At 45.0% G+C, this 12,406-nt stretch overlaps 1 protein-coding gene across 4 annotated transcripts in view; it reads right to left on the bottom strand.

The window, feature by feature from the left end:
• LOC110524560 (mast/stem cell growth factor receptor Kit) overlaps positions 1–12,406 on the bottom strand; it is a 40,113-nt gene that overhangs the window by 26,152 nt on the left and 1,555 nt on the right. The window contains exons 2-7 of one of the 4 annotated variants that reach the window (XM_090235993.1): positions 5,221–5,475; positions 3,958–4,242; positions 3,685–3,824; positions 3,127–3,322; positions 2,772–2,958; positions 838–907 (exon numbers count right to left, since the gene is read on the bottom strand). In XM_090235993.1, coding sequence (XP_090092119.1) covers positions 838–907; positions 2,772–2,802 — 101 coding nt within the window. In that variant the 5' untranslated portion in view covers positions 2,803–2,958; positions 3,127–3,322; positions 3,685–3,824; positions 3,958–4,242; positions 5,221–5,475. The remainder of the gene's footprint in view (positions 1–837; positions 908–2,771; positions 2,959–3,126; positions 3,323–3,684; positions 3,825–3,957; positions 4,243–5,220; positions 5,476–12,406) is intronic. The other 3 variants (XM_090235994.1, XM_036978396.2, XM_036978397.2) reach the window with 3 other exon arrangements.

Below are 12,406 nucleotides of genomic sequence, written 5' to 3'. Positions count from 1 at the left end.
GAAACGTTTGTGAAGATTTGGTGTGGTGTGGCTAATAGCCTATTATTTTTATTGATTTTTTTTATTTAAACGTTTATTTAACTAGGCAAGTCAGTTAATAACACATTCTTATTTACAATGACGTCCTACCAAAAGGCAAAAAGGCCTCCTGCGGGGACGGGTGCTGGGATTAAAAATAAAAAAAAATCTAATATAAATATAGAACACATCACGACGAGAGACAACATAACACAACATAAAGAGAGACCTAAGACAACAACATAGCAAGGCAGCAACACATGACAACACAGCATGGTAACAACACAGCATAACAACAACATGGTAGCAACACAACATGGTAGCAGCACAAAACATGGTACAAACATTACTGGGCACAGACAACAGCACAAAGGGCAAGGTAGAGACAACAATACATCATACAAAGCAGTCACAACTGTCAGTAAGTGTCCATGATTGAGTCTTTGAATGAAGAGATTGAGATAAAACTGTCCAGTTTGAGTGTTTTTAGCAGCTCGTTCCAGTCGCTAGCTGAAGCGAACTGAAAAAAGGAGCGGCCCATGGATGTGTGTGCTTTGGGGAATTAAACAGAGTGTGACTGGCAGAACGGGTGTTGTATGTGGAGGATGAGGGCTGCAGTAGATATCACAGATAGGGGGGAGTGAGGCCTAAGAGGGTTTTTATAAATAAGCATCAACCAGTGGGTCTTGCTACGGGTATACAGAGATGACCAGTTTACAGAGGAGTATAGAGTGCAGTGATGTGTCCTATAAGGAGCATGAGTGGCAAATCTGATGACCGAATGGTAAAGAATATCTAGCCACTCGAGAGCACCCTTACCTGCCGATCTGCCGATCTACGTCTCCGTAATCTAGTAACGTGGTCATCTGAATCAGGGTTAGTTTGACAGCTGTGGTGACAGAGGAGCGATTACGACAGAGGAAACCATGTCTAGATTTAACCTTAGCCTGCAGCTTTGATATGTGCTGAGAGAAGGACAGTGTACTGTCTAGCCATATTCCCAAGTACTTGTGTGAAGTGACTACCTCAAGCTCTAAACCCTCAGACGTAGTAATCACACCGGTGGGGAGAGGGGCATTCTTCTTACCAAACCACAACCTTTGTTTTTGAGGTGTTCAGAAAGTTTGTTGGACACTAATAAAGCTTTGTTGTAGAGCATTTAGCACAAAATCCGGGGAGCCGCCACCTGAGTATAAGACTGTATCATCTACATATAAATGGATGAGAGAGCTTCCTACTGCCTGAGCTATGCTGTTGATGTAAATTGAGAAGAGCGTGGGGCCTAGGATCGAGCCTTGGGGTACTCCCTTGGTGACACGCAATGGCTGAGACAGCAGATTTTCTGAATTTATAAACTGTGCTCTTTGAGGTAGTTAGTAAACCAGGCCAAAGACCCCTCAGAGACCCCATATACTGCAGGTCTATTATATGAAGGCAGTGCGCACTGGTGCTCCAAATGACTGACAGCTGAATGAGGTGAGGAAGAATGTTTTAGGGCTACCAGAATGACTCCATAATATAAAAATATGATGCTCATCTTTCAAAAAAATAATAAAATTGACAATTTACGAATTAGCCTCTTTCTGTACGCTTATATCTGTATAACAGACACAGAAACCTATCAGACAAGTATAAATGAATTAATGTCAGTGTTGTAGCATGCCACAGGCATATCTCTATCTCTCTGGGGCTAGGCCTAAACCTCTCTTCCTTTATATTATTACATCAATAGACCTACCCAGCAAACAGGGGACGTCCAGATGACATTCTGCAACATTCCTACTATGTTATCCCACTAACGTTCTGGGAAGGTTCTAAGGACGTCAATTGATGGTACCAAGGGAATGTTCTCTGGGGGACCTTCGTCTAGTTCCCTGTAAGTTCACATGACGTCATTGAGGACCATGTCAGGACCTTTTTAGGACATTCTCAGGACTTTCATCTTACTAGTCCTCAGGAAATCGTGTAATAGTCCCAATGGAACATTCTTTGGGGGACCTTTGTTTAGTTTCCTTGAAGTGCCCAGGATGTTATTGAGGACCATGTCAGGAACTTTTTAGGACATTAATTTTACTCGTCCTTAGGATGTCACGTGATGGTCCCAATGAAACGTTCTCAGGTTTGTAGGACGTTGAGTCATGGTCCCCTGAAGGTTTTTTCTAGTTCCCGGTTGGTCCCAGGGACATTCCCAGGGACATTTTTAGGACATTATTGGGATGTTGAGTCATGGTCCCCTGGAGGCTTTGTCTAGTTACCGGTTGGTCCCGCGGACATCCCCAGGACATTCTTGGGACGTTGTGTGAAGGTCGCCTGAACATTCTTGGGGGATTGTGTCATGGTCCCCTGGAGCTTCTTGTCAGGTGATGGTCCCAGTTGTCTCAGTGTATTTTTATTATATATAATTTTGGGTGGTATTTTACCTTCTTTTTCTCCCCAATTTCAATCTTGTCTCATCACCCCAACAGGCTCGGGAGGCGAAGGTCGAGTCATGCGTCCTTCGAAACATGACCCGCGAAACCACACTTCTTAACACCAGTCACTTAACCCGGAAGCCAGTCGCACCAATGAGGAAACATTGTTCAACTGACGACCGAGGTCAGCCTGTTTGTTACCGGTTGGTCCCGGGGACATCCCCAGGATGTTCTTGGAACGTTGTGTCAAGGTCCCTTGAACATTCTTGGGGAATTGCGTCAAATTATCCTAACGGAAACCCTGGTGGATGAGTGTGTGTGTTTGTTTGCGTGTGTGTGTACCTGTGTCGGTGGTTCTGTTTGGTGATGACATGATCAGAGGTGTTCCTTAGCTGCTGGCCTGAAAAGCTCCAGGAGAAGGTATGCGGTTTGGGATAGGCCTCCATGTCCACATGCAGGGACAGACTCTCCCCAGCACGCACACGCACAGAACTGTTATCTGACGGAGCCAGGTTGATGAAACCTCTATCTGGAAGACATTCAACAACCCACAGGTAAGACACATTGACAGTCACCCACATGAAAATACCTTTGACTCTTCTTAACAAAACCACTCCATTTCCACTTATGTTTACAACCCATTCAAATGGAGAATTTCAATATAGATCAGAAGTGCACTGCAATGCCATATACTCACCATAGACGTCCAGCCAGATTGACTCAGAGCTGATCCCCTTCTCATTCTGACCCTCACATCGATATCTCCCAGAATCCTGTGTCCCGACAAAGTTGACTTGGAGTGTAGCGCTGCGGACGTGTGTGATGGGCTCAGTCAGAATGCGTGAGCCATTCTCCACTGCCGGTTGCTGTGGATACGAAGCCCACACGGCATCCTGTCAATCAACACCCAGAGATCTATAGAGATTAACCCTGTCTGGTCTGGGCTGCATTCCTTCCCTCCCCGGGCAGGGGGACAGGAGGGCTTACCTCACGCACATACATGCACACACCTCAGGACCCTGAGACTCAGTAAACACACACACACAGCCAACTGAACATCACACTAATTTCTCAAGATACTGATTTTTCAGACTTGGAGCATTTTGGACTCTCTAGCAAATATAAAAAAGACATTTAACTTTTGCTCTATTTCAATAAAAATATATTTTCCAATCAGTCTATTGGAGAGCTGTCCTATAGGTATCCCTCCAGCCTCCCTGGCCAACCCCTCAGAGAGAGGGAAAAGGGTTCTCACCGTGCCCGGCGGAGCAGCCCACTTCAGCTTGATGTCTCCATTGACGTTGGTGGTGCTGCAGGTCAGGGTGAGATTCTGGCCCCGCGTCAGGACCACCCTCTTGGGCCCACGCAACTCAATCACTGGGGGCACATCTGGGACTGAGTAAAACATGTGAGAATATCAAATAAACTATGTCACGGATACAGTACTTCACATCCCAGAACACAAACACAGGAGTGATTGTGTTAGTGCCTACATGCACAGATGCACACACAGTTAATGCTATTTTACCTGGTCGCACAGTCAGATCATAGCTGTGTGATTTAACGAGGGCACCGCTCAGTCTGCCAGTGCAGATGTAACAGCCCTCAAAGGCCTTCTTAGTGTCATAGATAACCATGCCCCGCTCCAGGCTGGCAGCATAGTGGAGACCATTAGGGAGGGCACCGCCATGGCATGGCTCCAGGCGCAGGTTGACCACTCTCGGGTCGGTTGCTAGGCAGGGGATGGAGGCACTGTCTCCCGCACGAGTCAGGATACTGAACACAATGGTCTTTCTAAAGACATTATCAGGATCTGCCAAAAAAAATACTTTAAATCAACAGTGTGGTATGAAAACAGCCTCAGGTATATGGAACGATGTCCAGAGTACATGTGCTGTATGTATAGTACTGAGAGAAGAGATTAGGAGAGTGCTAATTATGTTATTCAAACATGGGGACAGATCCAGTTTGATCTTTAGCCAATAATCAATCAATTAGTGACACACATACATACACTGTAGGCACTTTCAAAGATATAAGCAGTTTTTTTTATTTTTTTAAATATAACCTTTATTTAACTAGGCAAGTTAGTTAAGAACAAATTCTTATTTACAATGACGGCCTACCGCGGGAAAACCCGGAAGACACTGGGCCAATTGTGGGCCGCCCTATGGGACTCCCAATCATGGCTGGATGTGATACAGCCTGGATACAAACCAGGGACTGTAGTGATGCCTCTTGCACTGAGGCATCTTGCACTGAGACGCAGTGCCTTAGACCGCTGCGCCACTCAGGAGCCCAGATGCACTGCCATATGGACATGGCACAATCCAAAGACGGATCCAAATACCTATCAATCCAGTAAACACCTTCATGCACGAACACACCCACACACAGTGCCCCTCTAAAAAAATATTTGATCACTTGTTCTGCCTCAAATAAATGTTCACAAGCCTCTCTGAGGCTTACCTTTCTCGTATGCACACTTTCTCCCACCCACTCTTTCTCTCTTTTTCACTCACTCACACCCTTGTACCAGTGGTCTGGGGACACAAAGGGTTGCACGTTTTTGTTTTGCCCTAACACTACAAACCTGATTCAAACCATCAACTCATCACCAGGCTTTGATGACTTGAGTCAGGTGTGTGGTGTTAGGGGGCAAAAACTAAATGTGCACCCCTTCGGGTCCCCAGGAACAGGATGAGAACCATTGCCTTATACACATAAAAACTCTCACATACATGCCCACAGGCAAACAGGGCTATGAATGTTGACTCAGAAAGAAACACACCTTTGACGTAGACGTAGATAGAGCTCTGTTCTCCGGTTTTCTCTTCCAGACAGATGTATCGGCCCATGTGGCCAGGCTGAGCTCTGGGGATTTTCAGGACGGACGCCCCATTAGTCCGCTCCTCGCCCCTCAGTTTGGGGCGATCCTCCCGCTGCCACTGCACCACCTGGTCACCCTGGCAAAGCAGGCTGAAGGGGATGTTGAGTGGAATGACCAGGTGGAGGCCTCTGGGGGTGATGGTGGGTCTGGCGCTACCTGTAGTAACATGGTTGGGATGGTCATTACAGTATTGATCAAACAGGCTCTGGATATCATGCACATAGTCACTTAAAACGTAATCATAAAAGACACAGTCCTCACTCCGCGCCATATAACACATAGCACACCTTTAACAGAATGGAGTAAAATAAGTAAGTACAAGTGCCTATCATTAACAGCAAAGAGGGCACTGCAGGTACTTCAACAGTAATGGTCAGCTAGAAATCAGAGGAGGCTGGTGGGAGGAGACATAGGAGTATAGGCTCATTGTAATGGCTGGAAGGGAATAAATAGAACGGTATCAAACACATCAAAGATACGGAAACAACATTCATTTAATTTATTCCATTCCAGCCATTACAATGAGCCCATCCTCCTATAGCGCCTCCTACCAGCCTCCTCTGCTAGAAATGTATGTCAACACTGAGGTCAGGTAGACAAGACCCCCAGAGCCTGTTTTGCATGCACTTCGATATCAATACAAATCATTATCATAGCACTCCTAGCAACATATTGACATCATTTTATGACTGAAAAATGACAGGTGAGTTATCGCTTTGGCAAAGATGTAAAACAATGCCCCATGTACAATTCTTGGCACAACTTGAAATCTACCTGCAGCAATATCAGCACGGGAGGTGTGTCATATTGATTTTGTCTTGAACGCCAAACAAGTAATCTCCCATCCCATTCCCTATGTGCCCTTTGGCTCTCAACCCGACAGAAATGTTACGGTATGAAATAGTCAACTAGAACACTTTGAGTATAGCCTAAATAGAATTTGGCAGAGGATGGTTTACCCACAGGCAACACAAAATAAACTACAGAGCAGACAACCCTTGCACAGGAGAGATGTAGGCAGAACTGGCCTACCTGGGCATTGCGTCCAGGACAAAGACTCGCCAGGTACAACGTACTGTGCACTGCTCTCTTTAACAGACAACCAACCAGCCAAAGCCAACCATGCAGAACAACCTGGACTCAGAGCACTTTGTATTATTCTGTTTGTAAATCTGAGACACCCCATATTGCATTGTTTGTTACGTTTCGTATGGTACAGTGGGGCAAAAAAGTATTTAGTCAGCCACCAATTGTGCAAGTTCTCGCACTTAAAAAGATGAGAGGCCTGTAATTTTCATAATATACTTCAACTATGACAGACAAAATGAGAAGAAAAAAAATCCAGAAAATCACATTGTAGGATTTTTTATGAATTGATTTGCAAATTATGGTGGAAAATAAGTATTTGGTCACCTACAAACAAGCAAGATATCTGGCTCTCACAGACCTGTAACTTCTTCTTTAAGAGGCTCCTCTGTCCTCCACTCGTTACCTGTATTAATGGCACCTGTTTGAACTTGTTATCAGTATAAAAAAGACACCTGTCCACAACCTCAAACAGTCACACTCCAAACTTCACTATGGCCAAGACCAAAGAGCTGTCAAAGGACACCAGAAAAAAATTTGTAGACCTGCACCAGGCTGGGAAGACTGAATCTGCAATAGGTAAGCAGCTTGGTTTGAAGAAATCAACTGTGGGAGCAATTATTAGGAAATGGAAGACATACAAGACCACTGATAATCTCCCTTGAACTGGAGCTCCACGCAAGATCTCACCCCGTGGGGTCAAAAGGATCACAAGAACGGTGAGCAAAAATCCCAGAACCACACGGGGGGACCTAGTGAATGACCTGCAGAGAGCTGGGACCAAAGTAACAAAGCCTACCATCAGTAACACACTACGCCGCCAGGGACTCAAATCCTGCAGTGCTAGACGTTGAAGTGTACCTATGATGAAAATTACAGGCCTCTCATCTTTTTAAGTGGGAGAACTTGCACAATTGGTGGCTGATTAAATACTTTTTTGCCCCACTGTATGTATTAATTTGTGGATGTCCATCACCCATTTAGTATGATACAGTGGTTTGCGAAAGTATTCACCCCCTTGGCATTTTTCCTATTTTGTTCCCTTACAACCTGGAATTAAAATAGATTTTTTGGGGGGGGTTGTGTCATTTGATTTACACAACTTGCCTACCACTTTGAAGATGCAAAATATGTTTTATTGTGAAACAAACAAGGAATATCACAAAAAAACAAAACACGTATCTAATCATATCTATTCACTCCCCAAAGTCAATACTTTGTAGAGCCACCTTTTGCAGCAATTACAGCTTCAAGTCTCTTGGGATATGCTCTATATGCTTGGCACATCTAGCCACTGGGATTTTTGACCATTCTTCAAGGCAAAACTGCTCCAGCTCCTTCAAGTTGGATGGGATCCGCTGGCGTACAATTGGATTGAAGTTTGAGGTCTGGGCTTTGACTAGGCCATTCCAAGACATTTAAATGTTTCCTCTTAAACCACTCGAGTGTTGCTTTAGCAGTATGCTTAGTGCCATTGTCCTGCTGGAAGGTGAACCTCTGTCCCAGTCTCAAATCTCTGGAAGACTGAAACAGGTTTCCCCTCAAGAATTTCCTTGTATTTAGCGCCATCCATCATTCCTTCAATTCTGACCAGTTTGTTTCCCAGTCCCTTCCGATGAAAAACATCCCCACAGCACGGTGGTGGCAGAATCTCGGGGTGATGAGAGGTGTTGGGTTTGTGCCAGACATAGCGTTTTCCGTGATGGCCATAAAGCTCCATTTTAGTCTCATCTGACCAGAGTACCTTCCATAGGTCTCCCACATGCCTTTTGACGAACACCAAACGCGTTCGCTTATTTTTTCCTTTAAGCAATGGCTTTTTTTTCTGACTACTCTTCGGTAAAGCCCAGCCCTGTGGAGTGTACGGCTTAAAGTGGTCCTATGGACAGATACTCCAATCTCCGCTGTGGAGCTTTGTAGCTCCTTCAGGGTTATCTTTGGTCTCTTTGTTGCCGCTCTGATTAATGACCTACTTGCCTGTTCCATGAGTTTTGGTGGGCGGGCCTCTCTTGGCAGGTTTGTTGTGGTGCCATATTCTTTCCATTTTTTAACAATGGGTTTAAAAGGTGCTCCGCGGGATGTTAAATGTTTCTAATTTTAAAAAATTATAACCCAACCCTGATCTGTACTTCTCCACAACTTTGTCCCTGACCTGTTAGGAGAGCTCTTTGGTCTTCATGGTGTCGCTTGCTTGGTGGTGCCCCTTGCTTAATGGTGTTGCAGACTCTGGGACTTTTCAGAACAGGTGTACATATACTGAGATCATGTGACACTTAAAGTCCACCTGTGTGCAATCTAACTAATTATGTGACTTCTGAAGGTAATTGGTTGCACCAGATGTTATTTATTGTCTTCATAGCAAAGGGGGTGAATACATATGCATGCACTACTTTTCCAATTATATATTTTTTAAATTTCTTGAAAAAAGAAAAAAAAAATTCACTTAACCAATTTGGACCAATAAAAATACATTTAAATGACAGGTTGTAATGCAACAAAATATGAAAAGAGCCAAGGGGGATTAACACTTTTGCAAGGCACTGTATGCTACGAATTTGCAAAAAGTGCAATATGTAATGAATTTGCAAAACGTGTTTAATGTTATTAATTTGAAAAACGTACAATATGTTACAAATTTGCTAAATGAATGATATGTATTGCATTCTAGCTAGGTGGCTAATGTTGTTAGCGAGGTTAGGGTTAGGGGTCAGGGTTAAGGTTAAGTTCAGGAGTTAGGTTAAAGGATTAAGGTTAGGGTTAGAAGGAAGGAGAAGGATTAGCTAAAATGGTTAAGGTTAGGTGAAGGCTTTAGCTAAAAGGGTTAAGTTTAGGGTTAGGAGAAGGTTAGCGAACATGCTAAGTAGTTGCAAGTAGTAAAAATTGAAATGTTGCAAAATTGTCTAAAATGCTAAAGTTGTCCGTGATGAGATTCAAACTCGCATCCTTTGGGTTGATAGACGTTCAGGCAGCAGGTTAGGTGAAGGTTTGGTAAAACGGTTAGGGTTAGCTAACATGCTAAGTAGTTGCAAAGTAGGTAAAAACTTTCTAATTAGCTCAAATGCTAAAGTTGACCGTGATGAAATTCGAACTCGCAACTTTGAGGTTGCTAGACATTCGCAGCATATGCCCACCAATCCACCCTACATTAGTTTTTGGTCAAGAACACTAAGGCAACCTGTCTAAATTACTACCGACCCGTAGCACTCACGTCGGTAGCCATTAAGTGCTATGAAAGCCTGGTCAGATAAAAAATGTCAAATCAAATTTTATTTGTCACATACACATGGTTAGCAGATGTTAATGCGAGTGTAGTGAAATGCTTGTGCTTCTAGTTCCGGCAAGTAGTAATAACCAACGAGTAATCTAACCTAAAAATTGCCATAGCAGTTGCCGTACCAGGCGGTGATACAGCCCGACACACACTGTCTGTGTGGGTGGATCAATTCAGTTTGTCCGTGATGTGTACGCCAAGGAACTTAAAACTTACTACCCTATCCACTACTGTCCCGTCGATGTGGATAGGGGGGTGTTCCCTCTGCTGTTTACTGAAATCCACGATCATCTCCTTTGTTTTGTTGACGTTGAGTGTGAGGTTATTTTTCTGACACCACAATCCGAGGGCCCTCACCTCCTCCTTGTAGGCCGTTTCGTCGTTGTTGGATATCGAGCCTACCACTGTAGTGTCGTCTGCAAACTTGATGATTGAGTTGGAGGCGTGCATGGCCACGCAGTCGTGGGTGAACTGGGAGTACAGGAGAGGGCTCAGAACGCACCCTTGTAGGGCCCCAGTGTTGAGGATCAGCGGGGTGGAGATGTTACCTACCCTCACCACCTGGGGGCGGCCCATCAGGAAGTCCAGTACCCAGTTGCACAGGGCGGGGTCAAGACCCAGGGTCTCGAGCTTGATGATGAGTTTGGAGGGTGCTATGGTGTTAAATGCTGAGCTGTAGTCGATGAACAGCATGCTCACGTAGGTATTCCTCTTCTCCAGATGGGTTAGGGCAATGTGCAGTGTGGTTGCGATGGCGTCGTCTGTGGGGCGGTAAGCAAATTGGAGTGGGTCTAGGGTGTCAGGTAGGGTGGAGGTGATATGGTCCTTGACTAGTCTCTCAAAGCACTTCATGATGACGGAAGTGGGTAGTCGTTTAGCTCAGTTACCTTAGCTTTCTTGGGAACAGGAACAATGGTGGCCTTCTTGAAGCATGTGGGAACAGCAGACTGGGATAAGGATTGATTGAATATGTCCGTAAACATACCAGCCAGCTGGTCTGCGCATGCTCTGAGGATGCGGCTGGGGATGCCGTCTGGGCCTGCAACCTTGCGAGGGTTAACACGTTTAAATGTTTTACTCACCTCGGCCGCATTGAAGTAGAGTCGGCAGGTTTTGGTAGCGGGCTGTGTCAGTGGCACTGTATTGTCCTCAAAGCGAGCAAAGAAGTTGTTTAGTCTGTCTGGGAGCAAGACATCCTGGTCCGCGACGGGGCTGGTTCTTTTTGTAATCCGTGATTGACTGTAGACCCTGCCACATACCTCTTGTGCCTGAGCCGTTGAATTGCGACTATACCTTGTCTCTATACTGACGCTTAGCTTGTTTGATTGCCTTGCGGAGGGAATAGTTACACTGTTTGTATTCGGTCATGTTTCCGGTCACCTTGCCCTGGTTAAAAGCAGTGGTTTGCGCTTTCAGTTTCATGTGAATGCTGCCATCATTCCACAGTTTTTGGTTTGGGAATGTTTTAATAGTTGCTGTGGGTACGACATCGGTGATGCACTTCCAAATAAACTCGCTCACCGAATGAGCGTATTCGTCAATGTTGTTGTTTGACGCAGTGTGGAACATATCCCAACCCACGTGATCGAAGCAATCTTGAAGCGTGGAATCCAATTGGTCGGACCAGTGTTGAACACACCTGAGCGCGGGAGCTTCGTGTTTTAGTCTCTGTCTATAGACTGGGAGCAACAAAATGGAGTCGTGGTCAGCTTTTCCAAAAGGATGGCGGGGGAGGGCCTTATATGCATCGCGGAAGTTAGAATAACAATGATCCAGGGTTTTACCAGCCCTGGTAGCGCAATCAATGTGCTGATAGAATTTAGGGAGTCTTGTTTTCAGATTAGCCTTGTTAAAATCCCCAGCTACAACGAATGCAGCCTCAGGATATGTGGTTTCCAGTTTACATAGAGTCAAATAAAGTTAGTTCAGGGCCGTCGACGTGTCTGCTTGGGGGGGGGGGGGGGGGGGAGGGGGGGAATATATGCGGCTGTGATTATAATCGAAGAGAATTCTCTTGGTAGATAATGCAGTCGACATTTGATTGTGAGGAATTCTAAGTCAGGTGAACAGAAGGACTTGTTATGATCACACCACGTATCGTTAATCATAAGGCATACCCCTCCCCCCGCCCCTCTTCTTACCAGAAAGATGCTTGTTTCTGTCGGCGCAATGCGTGAAGAAACTAGCGGGCTGTACCGACTCCGATAGCGTGTCTCGAGTGAGCCATGTTTCCATGAAGAAGGCCCTAAAAATGGTCAGACTCCAGCCACCCTCGCCATGGACTGTTCTTACTGCTTCCGCATGGCAAGCAGTACCGGAGCGCCAAGTCTAGGTCCAAAAGGCTTCTTAACAGCTTCTACCCCCAAGCTATAAGACTCCTGAACAGCTAACCAAAGGGCTATTCAGGCCCCTCTTTTACGCTGCTGCTACTCTCTGTTTATTTTCTATGCATAGTCACTTTAACTACATGTACATATTACCTCAATTACCTCGACTAACCGGTGGCCCCGCACATTGACTCTGTACCGGTACCCCCTGTATATAGCCTCGCTATTGTTATTTGACTGGTGCTGTTTAATTATTTGTTACTTATATTTTCTGTTCTTTGATTAAGACTTGTTTTTATTAAAACTTCTTAAAGCATTGTTGGTTAAGTGCTTGTAAGTAAGTAAGCATACCTGTTGTATTTGGTGCATATGACAAATACCATTTGATTTGATTAATGTAACC

The sequence above is a fragment of the Oncorhynchus mykiss genome, chromosome 5 (genome assembly GCF_057628025.1).
Source record: "Oncorhynchus mykiss isolate SJ-2025 chromosome 5, ASM5762802v1, whole genome shotgun sequence".
Lineage (NCBI taxonomy): Eukaryota > Metazoa > Chordata > Actinopteri > Salmoniformes > Salmonidae > Oncorhynchus > Oncorhynchus mykiss.
The sequence above is the reverse complement of the archived record's forward strand: the minus strand, read 5'-3'. Positions and strand labels throughout refer to the sequence as shown.